Source organism: Branchiostoma floridae, chromosome 14, assembly GCF_000003815.2.
Source record: "Branchiostoma floridae strain S238N-H82 chromosome 14, Bfl_VNyyK, whole genome shotgun sequence".
In the NCBI taxonomy this organism is placed as follows: Eukaryota; Metazoa; Chordata; class Leptocardii; order Amphioxiformes; family Branchiostomatidae; genus Branchiostoma; species Branchiostoma floridae.
Window position 1 is genome coordinate 18,440,766 of NC_049992.1, and position 18,078 is coordinate 18,458,843.

At 41.6% G+C, this 18,078-nt stretch overlaps 1 protein-coding gene across 1 annotated transcript; it reads right to left on the bottom strand.

The window, feature by feature from the left end:
* Positions 1 to 7,031: 7,031 nt before the first annotated feature.
* Positions 7,032 to 17,803, bottom strand: LOC118430201 (predicted GPI-anchored protein 23). Its single transcript, XM_035840911.1, has 8 exons — positions 17,743 to 17,803; positions 16,185 to 16,226; positions 12,507 to 12,646; positions 12,053 to 12,110; positions 11,398 to 11,537; positions 8,861 to 9,739; positions 8,030 to 8,091; positions 7,032 to 7,121 (listed from the first exon to the last, which is right to left on the bottom strand). Exons 1-8 carry the CDS (start codon positions 17,801 to 17,803, stop codon positions 7,103 to 7,105), a joined length of 1,401 nt encoding a protein of 466 aa, XP_035696804.1. The 3' UTR covers positions 7,032 to 7,102.
* Between the last annotated feature and the right edge of the window lie 275 nt (positions 17,804 to 18,078).

The window sequence follows — 18,078 nt, forward strand, 5'->3', positions numbered from 1 at the left end:
CATCAAACCCGAAAAGACTTAAATTTTTTGGCAATTTGACGGCCGCAGGTTGTTGTCTTTGCAACATTTTCGGAAGCGGCCGCGGGCGGTACTACAGAGTAGGCTATGATAGCCTATTTCGGCTCAGCTTTTAAAAACGTAAAACAACATATTAGGCTTAGATATATAGTAGAGTGGACTCATCCCTCGGCTAACCGACATCTATCGCACCGTAGTCATCCCTCAGAGTCAGCGAGAAGTTTCCCAAACAGGTCCAGACATCTTAACATGCATTTAGACTTATAACGTATTTCAAAGCATAAGTTGACTTCAAACGAATCGTTCGTCGTAGCCCCGTCCATGTTCATCTATACATCATTACGTAATTTTAAATCTAAGGATATTTATGCACATTTCCCTTCACAACTTTCCCTTACTCACCTGTTTATTTGCTTAGTTGATAAACGCTCAAATTTGATCACCTTTCTTTCTATCTCACAGATAACTGTGAGGAGATAACCCTTAGCTTACCGTGTACAAATAGGTAAATATATCATTTGTACGTTAGAGACAGTCGTATAAATTACACGTTAAACCAAGGACATTGTATTGTCTTTGGTTAAACTTAACATAAATGTACTTGTGCGTATGTCAATTCATGTATATGCCCTTGTTTGCATGTGTAGTTGCAGTAGACCTCACGAAAATCGCTGTACTTTTGTTGTATCAATTCGTATACTTGTAGTAGGTTCCAGTCACTGATAGTACGCCAAAAAGGAGGCCTTACGGTAGAGTGCCTTACAGACAGGTTGTACCAACTGCCTGTCATGAGAACGTCTCGCTCGGGGTGGGGCGGGTTGTAATTTTCCCCTCGGTCCAACATCCGGTCCACCCAATTTTTTCAGGTCCGGTTTTTCTGGACCGGTCCAATGAGAAAAACCGGTTTTGTACCGGTACATCGTACCGGTACCCAGCCCTAGTACATACGTTTTATACGCCATCTCGTTAATGCGCCTAGAGTTGATTTTTCCCTTCGTGAAACGAAGGGTTTGTAGTCACTGCTGTTATTATGTCAGGGGGTCGTTTGTCAGCCTGATAACTGGGGAACGCGTGAATTGATTGTTTTGATATTTGGTATGTGGGTAGGATTAGACATGACAAAGAAATGGTAGGAATTGCGTTACGGCAGGGCGCTCTGGTGGCGTGTTATAGTACTGCAGCAGAACTTTCGGTTTTGCTATTTTTTGTTAGGGACTTGTTTGGGTGATGATTTGTAAGTGGTAGGTAGCTGTGTAAAAGCATAGTAAGGTGTGTAAGTTTTGGCCACCTAGGGGTCTTGCAGGGGCGGTGAAATTAATTCTTGTTGTAGGTTTTGAGAAGGAATAATGTAAGCAGGGGTTGATGGATCTTAATGACTGTAGGTATGTAGATAGCTTACGTAATGATGTACATAATTGTGTGCTTGTTATGCAAATTAAGTGGTAATTTGCATGATACAATAGGTATGTGTAGAAACCTTATACAGTGCGTGTCTGTGACCAGTTTATCTATCTACTTTAGACCATGACAGATTGATCTGATATTTGGTATGTGGGCAGCTCTTGAGAAGGAGAAGAAACGTACGAGGCGTTTTTTTTTGTCTAGTGGCTTCTGACGGTTTTGCAGGGGATGTTTGTACTTGAAAAATAGTGTGTAGTGTGCTATTACGCAATAGTGCTTTATATTTAGGAGTTACGTCATTCGGCGTGGGCTGCAGTTGTGCATGGACCCCGTCCCCACAGGAAGTGACCCCAAAGGTCATAGTTGCGCAATAGAGGACAGCACGACTTATATATATCAGACGATTACAAGACAATGGTACTATAGGGACAGTACATTATACATGATGGGGTGTAAATGTTTCCTATAAGATTTGACAATCTGTAGATTAGTTAAGGGCAATGAATAAGGGCAATGATGATATTGTTTACAGGGGCCTATATTATACGTTTTAAAAGGGTTGCACATGTAACAGTTACTACCGGTACAATACATTGTTGAACAAAGCAGGGTTGTTTTTCACAGTAACTTGTAGTCATTGATGAGATTGTTTATAGGGAGTGTACATTAGACATATGGGATACACAATGTAGTGGACTGCATTGTGAAACAAAGAATGTTACATCATCATTGTTGCAACCATTGATACATTTGCTTCTAGCGGTGGATTTGTTATCCTACCTGCTGAAATCGGACAAATTTCTTGATGGATAAGCATTTGGTCTCTCTTCCAAGGAAGAAATTATGCATCCTGTATGTTATTCCGGACAGAAAAGGTGTCGCGAGGCGTATAGTCCTATTGACTGACAAGCCCCGTGCGGGCGGATAAAGCGTTCTCGCCACGGCAGGACTTGGGCCAGCTGGACTGAATTTACCGGGCGACGCGCGGCTTGTCATGGTTGTCAGTAGGGCTCCAATAATCTGGCTAAATGGTTGGAAATTAACCACTCTACCCGGAAAAGTCAATACTTGGACAAATACATGCGATGTACATCTCAAAGTTGAAATTTTATCAACTCAGTGTGGCCTATATCAAGGGAGAATGTCGAAGGTATGACCTCACTCTTCAACTTGCCTAAAATAAACACCAGCGCGTTCGGTCATGCCGTTTTCACCATGTTGTTGACAACAAAGTGAGTCACAATTTGGTTTTTATGTCCATTTGCAACGTGTTGGTGAACTTTATCTAGAATTTGTCAAAGTTATGAGACCTCTGAACATTCCTATGTCCAAAGAAATCCGCTGAAAATTAAAAAATTGGCTTTCCTTGCGGCAAATTTTTCCCTTCGAAGATTGGCGCCTTTCCTGATCATATGTAAGGGACACGGGATCATCTCAAAAGTTCCTTGAGTTGCAAGGCGCAAGCCCATATATATTATTTGTACTTTCATGTCTGGATTTCCCAGCGATTAATCAAAGGTGGGTCACAAGTGCCAATTAGCATAATCCCGCCACTTGTACTGATATGTGGCGAGAACGTTTGGGCAAGAGACACGGGGTCATGTCAGAATTTCAATGAGTTCCAAGTCGCAAGCCGAAAATTGGAAGTTATACGTTTATGTCTTGTTTTCCCAGCGATGTAATGTAGAGTATATAGGTCACAAGTGGTAATTAACATAATCACGTCATTTGTACTGATATGTCGCGAGAACGATTAGGTGAGAGATACGCACGGGGTCATGTCAAAAGTTCCATGACATAAGTCACAAGTCGCAAGCCCAGATGGATAGTTATACTTTGATGTCTTGATTTCTCTGCAATTTAATCTAGGGTAGGTCGCAAGTGCTAGTTAGCAGATTCATTCATGTCAGTTGTACCGATAGGTTATTAAAACGATTGGGTAAGAGACAAGGGGTCATCTGAAAAGTTCCATGAGTTCCAAGTCGCAAGCCCAAAGGAGGAGCATTCCGTGACGACACCAGCCATCACATTTTGGAGGTGTTCGCTGGAGATGTGAAGATCATTTATGTGGATCTCACCAATGACGGCGTTGATGTGGTCAACGTTATTGTTTTATGTGTTATTTTATTGATATTTTGATGCAACAGTCGATTTTAGCCCAGTCAATATAAGTCTTTATCTTCAAAAGACCATGAAAGGTATTTTTTTTTTTGTCCATGGAAATGAATGGACAGGGACAGTTTGTGTCATGTGCACAGACAAGAAAGGATGGATGATAGAATACTTTAACAATACAGCCTACTGCCTAAATCCTTATTTCTGCGCACCTCCCTATGTGACGGTCTCTATGCTTTCTCCCAAAAAGCGTAAGCAGGCCTTCTTCAGCTCCCGTAAATCGTAGAGACACGGTTTCATTTTACACAATTTGTAGCAGGCCATAACGTACACATACATTCCATTCCATAGTGAAAACCACAAACCCTGTGTCTTCGCCTTATATTCTACAACTTCTCAATGCATTTCACAGATAACATTGACCACCTACTGCCAAGATTCCAAGTAACTTGCCGTTTAGATTCTTAATCTACTACTCCCAATAAACCATGCAACACAACCAAACACATCAAAGTCCACGTATAATTCCAACAACATAAACACTGTTAAGCTAGCCAATGACACGTCTACAAATAAACCCTCCACCACCGCACCATCACCCATTTCACGAAGGTTGAGTTCTGCGAACGCTTGTTAAATTTCTCTTTAAGAAGCCCAAGGTCTTATTGGCTTTGCTGCACAAGTTGTTGATGTGTACTTTCCACGTAAGGTCTTTTGTGAAGGTGACGCCTAGGTACATGTTGAAGGTATGTCCCTGTCGTATCAATTGGCGCTTTTGCATCAAGATTTTTTTTCATATGTGAACGATTCGTTCAATATTTATAAAAGACCAATGGTGTCAAAGGAAAGCTGAAGACGTTTCTTTATATCCTTAACATATCGGGCTTAGAAATGTTGTAGCATGGAAGTTTATCTGTGTTGGTAAATGACGTTATAGATGAACTAAACTTTAACTAGCCAACTCTAAAAATAAGTTGGGACTTACCCCAAATGTCTACTGTAGCATTCGGAACGTGACGTGGGAGACACGTGACTGCAGCAAAGCGTTGGAAATACAGTACCAGATAAATTTTGTGGGTACCCCCCCCCCCCCCCCCCCCAACCTAACCCTAGCTCCGTCCCCCGCTCCATTCTGCGATGGACGGTGGGCTGCCTGGAAATGTTGTGTTCTTATGTTTCCAATTACACGAACCGACCCTAGCAAAATGGTTCACCACTAGCCACAAGGTAATCCCCAAGCAGTTTCTACGGTGGCATAATAAATCCGTATCACAACTTGTCACAAGTTGGCAACGGAGTGTAGCCGGATTGGATTGTTCAAGGCCACCGAAGGTTGTATCTGCTTGGAAATTGTCCAAAGGGACATGGAATGTTCGGTCTGACATCTGGGTTATGAAAACGTTGTACAATCCTTTCCTCTGAACAATTTTAATAGAAAATTTGATATATACAGACCCACTGGACCTATGTCCTCTTTATGTTAAAACCCTGCAAAATGCTATAGTACAATTAAAGTCGAAAATACGAGTATTCGAATGCATTTCATATTCTCTTTGTCAAACTGTATATGTTGGATCACTTCGGCTAAAATCTTTAAAAAAGTAAAAAGGCCGGCTTAACTCCTTTGCCAGCACAGGAGTTGTGAAAAAGCAGTGTCTTTATGAGTATGACTAGCCAGTGCTTACACAATCTCTCGCTGGCTGGGGTTAATGACCCCCTCCCCTAGGGTGGCTAGGGCGGCGGCAACATTGTAGGGCCGGCAGCTAGGAGTGCGATTTTAGTCAGGCTATGAGTATGACCATTTTCGACAAAAGGCATACGCAAATAAAAGTAACATACTTTCAGTTCTACCAACTTTATTGCTATTGCAAAGGATATGTGCAAATAAAGAATAAACAGATAATAGCATTGCATTTACAAACATAAAGGCCACCTTATATATTCCCTCAACATAATATATAACCTTCATGCATATGATAAATCTTTTGACGTAATGGTGATCAGCCCTTAAGTTATATAACTGTAATGTCTAAACAGAAGAACATATTTATTTCCAATAAAGTTCTGATAATGTACCTTAACGCTGCTGATATCAACAAATGTTTTATATGTTATACAATAACATACAGTCTGCATGATAAATGGGTACCCACATAAAACATTATTTCCACCATACAATACTCTATATTAAGCCGGGTTCACACGTGCATATATATTCGTTTGAGGTCCGTATGGAGTTTCTAGCCTCTACCATGCTCCACGGGTCACTGGTAAATAGTAAAAATTGGAAAAATATAGACACATAACATGCCAGAGGAGGTAACTGTCCGATGAGTGCGGCTCGCAACCAGCTTACTTTGCTGGCATGTTATCTGGCTATATTTGTCCAATTTCTATAATTTTTCCTCGCCCTAAGGAGCGTGGTAGAGGCTAAGACTTCCATGCGGACCTCATACGGACTTGAATATATACGCACATGTGACACACATATAGATATATCAAGTTATTGCACGCTCCCGACCATATATATTCTGTAGGTATACTTGTGTAACATTTGTACCGGCGTGTGATATACAGCATATTAAATGATACAGCAGTTTCACATTGGAAACTCGTATGATTATCCCATCTATTTGGCGTCATGCAGTTATTATATTCAATGCATTTTATCGCAAGTATAAATATCTCCAATATCTCTAAGCAGAGGTAGGACATGGACCAGTCTTTTACGCGTGTTGTTAGCTTTTAATACGTCTTTGAATTAAGTGGTCCGCGTTTTTTGTCTCGTCACAGGAGTGGTAAAACAAGAAATCTTTTAAGAAAAGCTGTGCATTGCCGCGTATTTTATGACTGAACTGCTGAGAGCGCCACCTACAACTTCAGTAGGAAATGCAGCAAAAGGGGATATTGGAAATTTACCTCATTATCATAATTTATGTCATATGAATTATTGGCACATTAAACAGGTTTTGTAAAACTTTTTGACCCACAATGAATATGCATTATTTTTCATTACAAAATAAGTTCCTTCTGATGCAATTTGTGATATATAAACATGGTGAGTTAAAGCGTAGATTTATTACGCTGGACCACATACAGTAACATGCGTCTAGAAGAGAGTTTTAATACTCGCCTGGAATGTACCATTGTCTAACTAAGCAATGAAACTCGGCAAGGAAAGAAGGGCCTTTGGAAGGGGCTTTGGAAGGGCTGGGTTAAAAGGTCCGTCCATGGAACCATGGAAGAAAGCTGGCATAAGGCATTGCCGCTGGCGCGGCAATGCAAAAAATGCTACAAAAGCACTGTGCTGGACAACATTGCGCCGTACCCTACATCTGCTTGGAGATTATAAATATCCGGCATGTTATATTCGGTCTGTCTGTCTGTCTGTCTGTCTACCTTCCTAACCCTTTTTTCTCCTCCCCTTTCCCATCTCTCACTCTATTCTTACTGTCTTGATTACTCTTGTGGCACTAAAAATGAAGGAAGAAATTTAAAGATCTACGCGAAATGGTGTTTTCAATGGAGGAATCTTCTATTGATGGTGGATTCTGCTCTGCCGTTGGGTTTAGGCGCACCAGAAGAACCTATATTTGGAACGAATGAAAAAAATGTTGTCAGGAACAGAATAATAATGAGAATGAAAGACTAATGCTATATGAAAATGATACATTTGTATTATGTATTTTGTATTTGCTGATTTTTCAAACACAAATAACAAACACAAACAGTAAACCATCCAGCAACAAATAATAAACCAACAAGAATATATTTAAGGGGAACACTTTGCTTGTTAATACACTGATAATAAAATTTGTATTAGGCCACAGCAAGTAAATTTTATGGATGACATCAGCGCGCGCATTAATTTTCGCCTGATTTCAGAAAAAAAAACAAGAATTTTTTCTTCTGCAGGGATAGTCAACATGACGATAAAGTACCAAAAGGAGCAAATATGTTGTGTTGTAGCATAATAATTGTACTTGTAGAAGTGACACTTGCGAGTGACCCAGGGCTGTAGTTGTAGGAATGAAACTTATTGGATAGTTGTAAAAGTGACACCAATATGGAAGCTATGAGTGTGGTTACCAACTTTGTTGGTGATGCCAGTCTATCACACTAGTGTCACTTTTACCACACCAGTACATGTCTTAAATACAGGAATGTTGGCTCTGATACCATGTTTTGTCCCATTAATTCTTTTTACAACAGTCATCACAACTTTATGGTGCCTATGTTTGAAAATGTAGCCATCTTGTTTTTTCACCCATCTTATTTTTTTTCGCCCTATCGCACTATTTTTGCAGTCTGCAGAGGATGTCATCCATAAAATTTACTTGCTGTGGCCTTAGTGAAAAAGCTTTTTGGGGACGGCGCTCTCCCTGTGCCCCGCCACTGAAAACTCGTAACAAGTTACAGGTACGGATTGTCGTTACAGGTGAGCACACCTTACGGGGCAGGAGAAAGACGTAAAAACAAAATTTAAGGTTCTTACGTGCACGCTTCCGGCTCACAGCAAACCTTCGCTCCCCACTGCCAGCAGAATGTCGGACAATTCTAGTCAACAGAAGAGATATACCTCATCAATACACACCTTTCACATACATCCTGAATGAATGAATTTTTTTTCGATTATTATGATCCGTCAAAAAGTATATAGCAGCCACGGGCTTAATTGCATAATTTACACTTAAAATCATTGACTTAGGCAAATTACAGTTTTACATTTAAACGGATTAATGACGATATTTGTGTTCTTAAGATAAAAAAAAATAAATGCTATTTTAAAACAGATAGGTTTAAACCGATATGATCCTCGTAAAGTCTACAATATCTACGCCAAAAAAGCAGTTACTAAATCAACTGGATATGATTTTGAAACTTTCAACATTGACATGCATTTTCAACACGCATTTTCAGCTTTGATTTAGGTTGCTACCTGAAATGTCTGACCGTTTCCCAAGTCATGTCCAGTTGCTTGTGTAATTGCTATTTGGTGTATCTTATTACTTAGATATCTTACCTTCATCGACCTCAAATATATATGTTTTTGAAATGAATACTACTAAGTCGACGAAGGTTAGACATCTGCAGACAATAAGATACGCAAGGTAGTAGTTACCCAAGCGACGACTGGATAAATTTCTAAATGGGCAGACGTTTCAGGAAGCATCCTAAATGATAGTAATTATGCGTGTAATTATGGTAAAAAGGTTGATGGGTTGATTACATTGGACCATTATCTTACTACGAAGAAGACAGAACGTGTTTGCATCTCTACATTCCAATGGGGGTATTTGGGACAACCGAAATGTAACTACAATACCTTTGGTTCCGCGGCTGCTGTTGAATTGGCGGCAACTCCCGCTCCCGCCGCTGCCTCATCTGCGGTCTCTGCCTTTTCTGTAGCTGCGCCCACAGTGGCAGTCGCCTCGCCTTCTGCAGCAGTATCATTGGCTCCTGCAGCATTTCCTGCAGCCGCAGCCGCCGCCCCTGCAGCCGCTCCTGCAGCCCCCTTAGCAGCCTCACCGACGGCTTGACTCGCGCTATCAACCGCTCCCTTCGCAGCATCCGCAGCCCCCTTTGCCGCCTCTCCCAGCGCCGTTCCCTCAGCAGCCTTGGCGGCGCTGTCGATCGCTCCCTTCGCGGCGTCACCCGCGGAATCGGCGGCTCCCTTCGCAGCGGCGGCTGCAGCGGCTGCAGCCCCAGCAGCAGCCCCGTCGTCTTTCGCTCCCTCAGCTGCTTCACCGGCAGCTTCCTTGGCAGCCTCGGCGGCGGCAGCTCCTTCTGCCCCCGCGTCGTTAGCAGCATCGGCGGCTCCCTCAGCTGCTTTGCCGGCAGCTTCCTTTGCAGCTTCGGCAGCCGCAGCGGCGGCGGCAGCCGCTTCTGCCCCCGTGTCTTTGGCAGCGTCGGCGGCTCCCTCAGCTGCTTCGCCGCCTGCTTCCTTTGCAGCTTCGGCAGCCGCAGCGGCGGCGGCAGCCGCTTCTGCCCCCGTATCTTTGGCAGCGTCGGCGGCTCCCTCAGCGGCTTCATTGGCAGCGTCGGCGGCACCCTCTGCAGCTTCTCCCGCGGCCTCACCTGCAGAACCCGCGGCTTCTTTGGCAGCTTCGGCAGCGGCGGCGGCAGCAGCGGCTGCAGCGGCGGCTTCTGCAGGATCCTTTGCCTCCTCCCCCTCCTGTCTCAGCAATAGCGATTGGATTTCTAGCTGTATGGATTGAAAAATCAACGTACAATGAACATCAATTTTGCAGGTCACTGCCATGTTTGGCACCGCTATTTTGCCGCAATGCCACCAAACGGCAAGGAGTCAAGACAGGCCTAGCCCTATTCAGACAGGGCTTTTTTGGTCATCCCTGGACCGGGGGGGGGGGGGCTTTTGAGGCCCTCCACTTCTAAGTCCTCTAACTCTTGAACGACGTGCCGTAGGGCCACCAAATTTTCAGGACATGATATCGACATAATATCTGACGAGTATTTGACGTTTGACGTTACGTTGACCTAAAATGACGTAATTATGACGTCATCAATCTGATTATATTGGCCGGACCCATGAAAAAAGGGTATTCTCAGAATACTTCAAGTTATACTACAAAAATGTAACAACAAGTGCAGATAACAGAATAATAATGTTTATTACGACTGGAATTGCCAATAGCAACATCGATGACGTCATAATGACGTCATAAGATGACGTCATGCACATCTAAGATACGAGTTAGGCTCCGCCATATTATATCCACTACCTTGAATTTTTAAAAGTTCTTTTTTTGCAACAAATCATCACAAAGGGCAATGGAAATAGACTAAATTCATTAATTTAGATAGTTTTTGATGAAAAAATACCAGGTAGTTACAAATTTTAAGGGATAATTAGCTTGTTATTCTTGATCTAGCCATACGGTCCGCCATCTTGGATTTTGGGCTGATGACGTCATCAAATTAGCATAATTTATGCATACATAATTATGAAAGATATGCTAAATAATATAAGATTTTATTTATGTAACAAAATAGCAGTAATATAGCAAATAAATGTGAAAAATACATTGTTAGAACCAAAAATTGTGATTTTTGGCAAAACTGCCTGTCAGCAAACGGTTGCCATGGCAACACGAAAAAATGGAAAATTTGTAAAACTTTGTAAAATTGTTGCCAACAATATTTTAGGAAAACTCACCAAATTTGGTGGCTTTAGCGTAAGGCGTTCTGGCGTTATGGGGCATCGAAGTTAGCGCGGGCCTCAAAAGCCACCCCCCCCCCGGTCTGAATAGGGCTAGAGGAATGTACCTTAAGATTTTCTGAAGCGTTTGTCATGATTAGGTAAATATCTCTCAAGTTGTGCTATGTAAAACCTATCTTTCATACTTTGAGTGGTTAAAATGGCACAGTAACAAGCCACACAAGGAGTCCTTTGTTTATTAGAACCCTAAAAGCGCGCTGACGTCGTACGCGCCCTGCACATGGACATCACCTTTTTGCTCCGTGAATGTTGGTATGGAATGGAATAGAGTAGCTTCATCGTATTACGTAGGAAAGTGGAAAAAATTTGTTTTACAGCTCTGAGTCAGACTGATATGCCAGCCAGGACCGGGTAGCTAGCGAGTTTCGTTCGGGGAGCCAAGGCAGTCAGCCCGCCGATCTCACATAAGCGCTCCGGGGAGTTCAAGCCTGAAGGAGTTATCACTACCCTTGTCCCTTGGATAAGGGTAGGTGGACCTCATCGGGCTTAAACTCCCCGGGGCGCTAATAGGAGATCGGGCGGGCCTGACTGTCTTGGGCAACCGAATAAACTGTCCTAGATGCCCGATCCTGGCTGGCTCCCAGGGTATCAAGTGCAGGGCAATCCCCAAAGCGACTCCTCACCGCTGGTTGGAGCTCCACCTCCTCCAGACGATACATGTTTTCCCGCGCAGTCTCCAGTCCCTCCACTCCTGTCAGTCTGCGCACCATGTCGTCCAACTCCAACACGCTCTGCTCCCATTTATGGAAGTCTTCACTTCCCACTGGTTGAAAAAAAAAAACACAAAAATAAAATTCAAATTTGTCGTTCCCTTGTTCAGTTATCCACCTTAGAAGATTTTGACAAAATCATCCCTGCAGTTCCAGAGCAACCTGCTAGGGGATCCAAACATACACCGCGTATTTCTTACGTAACAAGCTATCTGCCAACAAAAAATCAAGACCATAGCACATCCAGGTTCTTGAGTTATGTTAACTACAAAGATCCGGAAAACGAACAGACAGACAGACAGACACACCCAAAATTATATTTCCATTATTCATGGAGATGACGACACAGGGGTGATAAATGCTATGCTTTCTTCAGCCGATCGTTTTCAGGATGTACGCGTAACAGCTGATACACTAATGTGCCGATGTTTTTGTTTGTTTGTCACCGGCAGTTCTAATCTCTGATTGGTTTATGACAGAAAAAAAGAAGAACGAAGAAGAAGAAAACACCAACAAAAATCTTATGTTTCCCTTTGGAAGGTATAATTAGGTATGATGCAATACTCACTTGGTACGCCAGGTGTCTCTGCACGACCTTGCTTCATGGCTTCGAGATATTTCCCTGCCTGTGATTGGAAAATTTTGAGACATTTTACAATCAGCTTCACATATGGATAGAGCACTATTGAAAAACAGGTATTAGATCTAACTGACAACTCTTAAATGACAAAGTGGCAATAAGAAATGGCATTCTTGAACTAATTTAACTGCAATATACAGCACCATAGACTTCCTGCAACTTATGATCCACTGCTCACTGAGTCACGTGTTTTATCTGCATAACGTGACGTCACGGCAGCAGTAGATTGCTCATTCCTTGACAAAGACTGATGCTGTTCAGTCGAAAATTTGGGTGAGTCCAATTTTTGTGTTGGATATTACAGTTAAACTAGTTAAAAAATGACTTCTAGCAACTTTCAAGTTAAGAAATACCATTGATTGAACCATAAGAGTTGTTTTACCAGGTCTCCGATTTCTCTCATCCTGAAGTGCCACATTTTATCCGCCAGGGCTTCCTTAAGAGGTGCCGAGCCCCTCGTCTTCTTCAGAATGTCGTCCATCTTCTGGATGATTGCTTCTTCCTGTTTGATCTGTTCGTTCTCTGTATAGAAACAATTACAGCGCCATTTAGATAGAAAATAACCCGTAAATAAACAGCTGCAGTACTAGTAAATATAACTAGAGGGCCCAAAAATCTAACTTTGCCTGACGCTGCAGGACTACAATTCATATCACAAAGTAACCGATAAACAAACAACTGCAGTTCTAGTAAACTTAAAGAGGGCCTAAAAGTTTACACACGTTTGCTTGGCACTACAGGACTACAAATTATTTCACAGAGAGATCGAGAAAAAACAGCTGCAGTTCCAGTAACCGTAGCTAGAGGGCACAAAAGTTCGCACACCTTTGCCTGACTACACTTCACCTCACAAAGTAACTTATAAATAGACACCTGCAGTACCAGTAAACGTAACTAGAGGGCCAAAAGTTCACACACGTTTGCCTGACGCTACAAGACTACAATCCATATCACAAAGTAACTGATAAACAAACAGCTACAGTTCAAGTAAACGTAACTAGAGGGCCTAATAGTCCACACACGTTTACTTGACACTACAGGACTACAAATCATTTCACAGAGTGATCGAGAAAAAAACAGATGCAGTTCCAGTAAACGTAGCTAGAGGGCACAGAAGTTCGCACACGTTTGCCTGATACTCCAGGACTACACTTCCCCTCACAAAGTAACTTATAAATAGACACCTGCAGTACCAGTATACGTAACTAGAGGACCAAAAGTTCACACACGTTTGCCTTACGCTACAAGACTACAATTCATATAACTGATAAACAAACAGCTGCAGTTCCAGTAACCGTAAGTAGAGGGCCAAAATTTGATACATGTTTGCCTGACTTTACAGGCTATGAACAACCAAAAAATTACCCACTTGGTGGTCACAACAATGAAAACACACTCCATCATTTTGATAATAGCACTAGGGACAAAATCTTGCTAATAAGCTCTCCCATGTCTCGGTCAGCCGATGTCTACATACATTAAAGATTCTTGTCCCATGCTTTGTTACTAATTTTGGCAACTAACTTTACAGATTTTTTAAATCATTTGCATCAAATAAGTGGTCAAAAAATAGATGGTAGTAAACTGTATTAATTTCTAAAAGATAAGCAGTTATGATAAGGTATCTAGGTGCCTGTCTCTCTATGTAGCACGCGTCCTTGGGTTCACACCTTGTATATGGGTCGACTCTAGTTTATTGCCTTTTAATGGTAAAATGCCTTTTAATGGCAGAGAACACTTCTTTACCATCAACACGCATTCTTTACCATTAAAAGGTAATAAACTAGAGTCGACCCATATACAAGGTGTAAACCCAAGGACGCGTGCTACATAGAGAGACAGGGGGTGAAAATAGGACAAAGTTTTAAACTTCTGTTACATAAAATGTAGACTTTCGGTGTAAACTAAATCAAATGGATCCACAACTGTTGACAATGGTGCTATTTTTACATGAACAACACTAACTTTAAGTTCAATTTTGATTTAATAGCGTCAGAATTGTAAGCAACGTCAACACTAATTACAAACATAGCTGACCCCAAACAAAATGGCGGCGAGCCGTCGACTCAGACACTCTTTTGTCATACGTTCACTCTAAGTCCCATATTTACACCCTTTCTCTTGGATATCTAACATATCTAGATATTAAACGCATGAAGAGATTCTGTGGTCTGTTATCAGTCACTTGTACTGTGAAAAGAAGTTGTCTGCTAAAAGCCAAAGTATAGGTGTGTCATTTAAAGTTGTAATCTATAGTGCGGTTCGGTCATGTGGAAATCCCACCATGAAGGCAAAACTTAAGCCTAAATTCCGTAATCTTTTATTATTTATGGAAAAGTCAATCTTTAACAACACTAATTGATTAAGGTACGTTTAGGTGAAAATTGTTGCTATTGTAGACCGTAAAGGTGCGACTATTCTACATATCATTGTTCGGTCATGTGGAACGCTCGCCATCATTACGGCTTGACCTGAACTTACACTTACAACGTTGTCTGTAATGCATGTGTGCCAAAACTCATTGGTGTAGATAATAATACGAAATGATCATGTGTTTGTGAAAATTAAAGACGGCAGATGGGTCATTTTTGAGGATGTAATGATTAGGATATACATATATATATATAAACAATTCCAAATACAAGAGTGGCGATCAAGTTGTGACGGACCTGAGACCTTAAGTTCGACAGTGTTTTTTTTTTACATTTTCATTTTCATATAGACAAAAATATTTTTAAACTCTTTGTGTGTTTTGTTGTCTTGTCAGTCATATCTTTTATTACATTTGTAGGATATTCCAATGCAAAATCTAATGGTTATACAATTCTAATTCAGGTCGTAGCGAAGTTGCCTAAATGGGCAAAGTCACCTTCAGTCTGACCGAGGTTGATGAAAGCTCCTTGGTCAGACAGGTACTAGGTGTGGGGTTGGGGGTAATTGATGGACCAAAACAATCGCGAATTGAATATTTTAATGATTTCACGGCGGTCGGTTGCTAGGGTATTCTTTCCCGTTGCTATGCGAGTTCGACAGAGTATCGGGTTACAAGAGGCCTACTATTTGCTAACCGTAAAATATTTCAAAATAAACAAGATGTTATGACAAGGAAAATGTTTTCAAAATAAGATTAAATTCGCAATATTAGATAGTTTGAATCTTCCTGTTTGAATTGAGATATTTGTTTTGTTTCGATTTTGCTACCAAAGACGGTTATTTTCTGTTTCAAGGAAGGCCTTCAATTTGACCATACTCTTGATAAGATGGGCCGCAAGTGCCATGGCAAATTCTCGATTTTTATATTTTTCGTCATCTGAGAGGCAAATAAAACTTTCTGTTTTTGGGATTTTTTAATTTCTAATTTTAAGCAAAGTTACAGTCAAAAATATGCGTAAAAATGCCATTTTTCGCACTTAATTACCAATAATTCAAAATCTAAGGCATTTTTTAAAAATCCCAAAAACAGAAATCTCGGGAAAACCGTTGCGGTCATTTTGAGCCGTCAATGAGTTATGTTGGACTCTTCTTGGTGGAGATCTTAAACGATGTTTACACGCATGTCATACCGCACGGAGAGCTGGAGGGTGTAGTTGATACCGGTGTAAACAACACTTATGATATTCAAGGTCACCAACAAAAACGCCAGTAGCTTCGTTACACATTACAGGTCCCAAACAAAGTGAAAGCATAGGTGTACTATCCAGAAAATTGTTTATATTGGTTAAAAAGTATATTTTTCGCCTGATTCAAGTTAGTTGGGGGGAAAATGCCAGAATGCACGGTTTTACCTGCAATGACCGCAGATGACCTAAATAGAACACGGGTTCGGTTCGAATTACGTCAGATGGAACCTCGTAGAAGAGGGTTCAAATTCGGCTAGACATGGGAGATTTTGAGCCCGTATTTGACCACCGTGTTTCTAGATTCATGCCTATATCACTACTTTTCCACCATATTTTGGTGCATTGTCGTCGCCATTGCCGTGCTTTAAGCTCTAAATTAAAGTGTGTTTGTGCATCGAAAAGTGAAATTTTGGGCTTTATAAAATGATCCAATGACTCACCTTTAGCTGCATTTTCACCGACAGAAGTCGGCCAAGACAATCCTAGAATGGAAAAAAGCTTGTTAGTCATATCTTCCACAACAACAACAACAGCCAGGCTTTAATTCAGAAGTTTGCTCAATTCTAATTGTTGAATGGAAAATGTGAAAACTGAGAAGTCATATATTTTTTTGTTAAAAAAAGTTATGTCTTCTGCTGACGTGGCGTATTAGGTTTGTGACACATATCTAGTATATAACTAGCCTAGAAAAATTGACAGACATAGTTGTTGAATGGCCCGTGTCTGTTAAGACTCAGTGTTACAGAGTGGTGACGAATAAATAACGTCTTATGATGACGTGGCGTTAGGTTTAAGACAAATTTCTTCTAGTATATAATTAGTCTACAAAAATGGACAGATATGGTAGTTGAAAGGCATGTGTTTGTGAAGACTCAGTATTCCAAGGGGTGATTGATTAGTTCTCGGTCTATTTAACCCAGAAATTATGTGCCCAACTCAAAATTTGGGGAGCATAATTATATAGTACATAGTATAAAGCTTTTTATCAATATCCACTAAATTTCAAAACATTATGATAATTACTTTGTAGGCGACACCCAGTAACATTCAATGAGAGAAAGGGACAAGACTTTTTTTCTCACCACTTACTTAATGATTTTCAAAAGGAGTTCTCAATTGGAAGCAAAGGAAAATTATAATAATCATTTGAAATGTGGTAGACATTGCTAAAAGGCTTCGTACTAGTCAATTATGCTCCAAATTTGAGTTGTGCATCTTTTTTCTGGGTTAGGTCCCTTTTCCACTTGACGGCGCTCTCATCGCGCTCTCACTACGATGGAAAATTGGCCAAAGAAATGATAAACCTTTGTTTTTAAACTAGGTTATTCCATCTTGGTTTGTTTCATTGTAAATCATCGGTACATTTTGAACATTTCTCCGGGTTCTGTCTATGACAATTATACTTTTTCACGAACTGCGGTTGAGAGTGCAGAGAGAGCGCGGTGAGAGCGCCGTCCAAGCTGAATTTGTATCAAAAACCACTGTCAAGACATATTGAGGCTCACGGCGCTCGATGCGCGCGCTCTCTGCACTCTCTCTGCGCTTATCGTTGGATCATCCTCGACACTCTCACAGCAAAACTGTTTTGACCCGGTTCATTCAAAACAGTCGCGGAGGTGATGGCGACCTTAGCGCTCCCACCGCGCTCTCTGTGCACTTCCAAGGCGACCTTGGCGATCCCACCTCCCTCTCACCAATTTGAGGTCGCAGAGAGAGCGCGGTGAGAGCGCCGTCCTAGTGGAAAGGTGGTACATGTATAAGGCCTAGCGCCTAGACCTTATTGATCTTGAGAACCAAAAAATACGTTCATAGTGCCTCAAACTTTGCACTCAAGTGATTTCAAACGTAACTGACGACACGAAACAAATATTCGAATGTCTACAACACTACATTGACAAAAAGTGTCGTTTGTTCAACACATTGCAAAGTATTTAGGAACCAAATCACGTTCACTAAATGTTTCAAATCTAGTCATTGCGTCAGGCGAACTTTCCCCACCTTGATGTCCTTGAAGCGTCACTGTCAACGCGACCAAGACGATCACAAGTACCCGCGACATCTTGACAAGCTGAAGAACGCCCCCTTCCCCTCCAAGACACGACGGAAGACGTTATTGACGACAGAAGACGTCTGAAGGGTCTGTATAGCCCTAGCACACAGTGATCAGAGAGGGTGTGTGTCCTTAGTCACTTACACTACCCCGACCGGTTCGACGGCACTTTTCTGCTGGGTACGGCCACACCGCATGGGAATGGTAGGGCCACACCGCCTTAATTCTATGGATGACATCCTTTGGAGACCCCAAAACTAATATAATGCGCGCGAGCGAGAAAA

What these genes read in the sequence shown, in the direction of transcription:
- LOC118430201 (XM_035840911.1), bottom strand. Translation starts at nt 17,803, where the DNA reads ATGTCGCGGGTACTTGTGATCGTCTTGGTCGCGTTGACAGTGACGCTT. An exon ending in AGAGACACCTGGCGTACCAA is followed by an intron (nt 11,538 to 12,052) that starts GTGAGTATTGCA and finishes TTTTTCAACCAG; the next exon opens with TGGGAAGTGAAGACTTCCAT. An exon ending in AGGTGGAGCTCCAACCAGCG is followed by an intron (nt 9,740 to 11,397) that starts GTGAGGAGTCGC and finishes CAATCCATACAG; the next exon opens with CTAGAAATCCAATCGCTATT.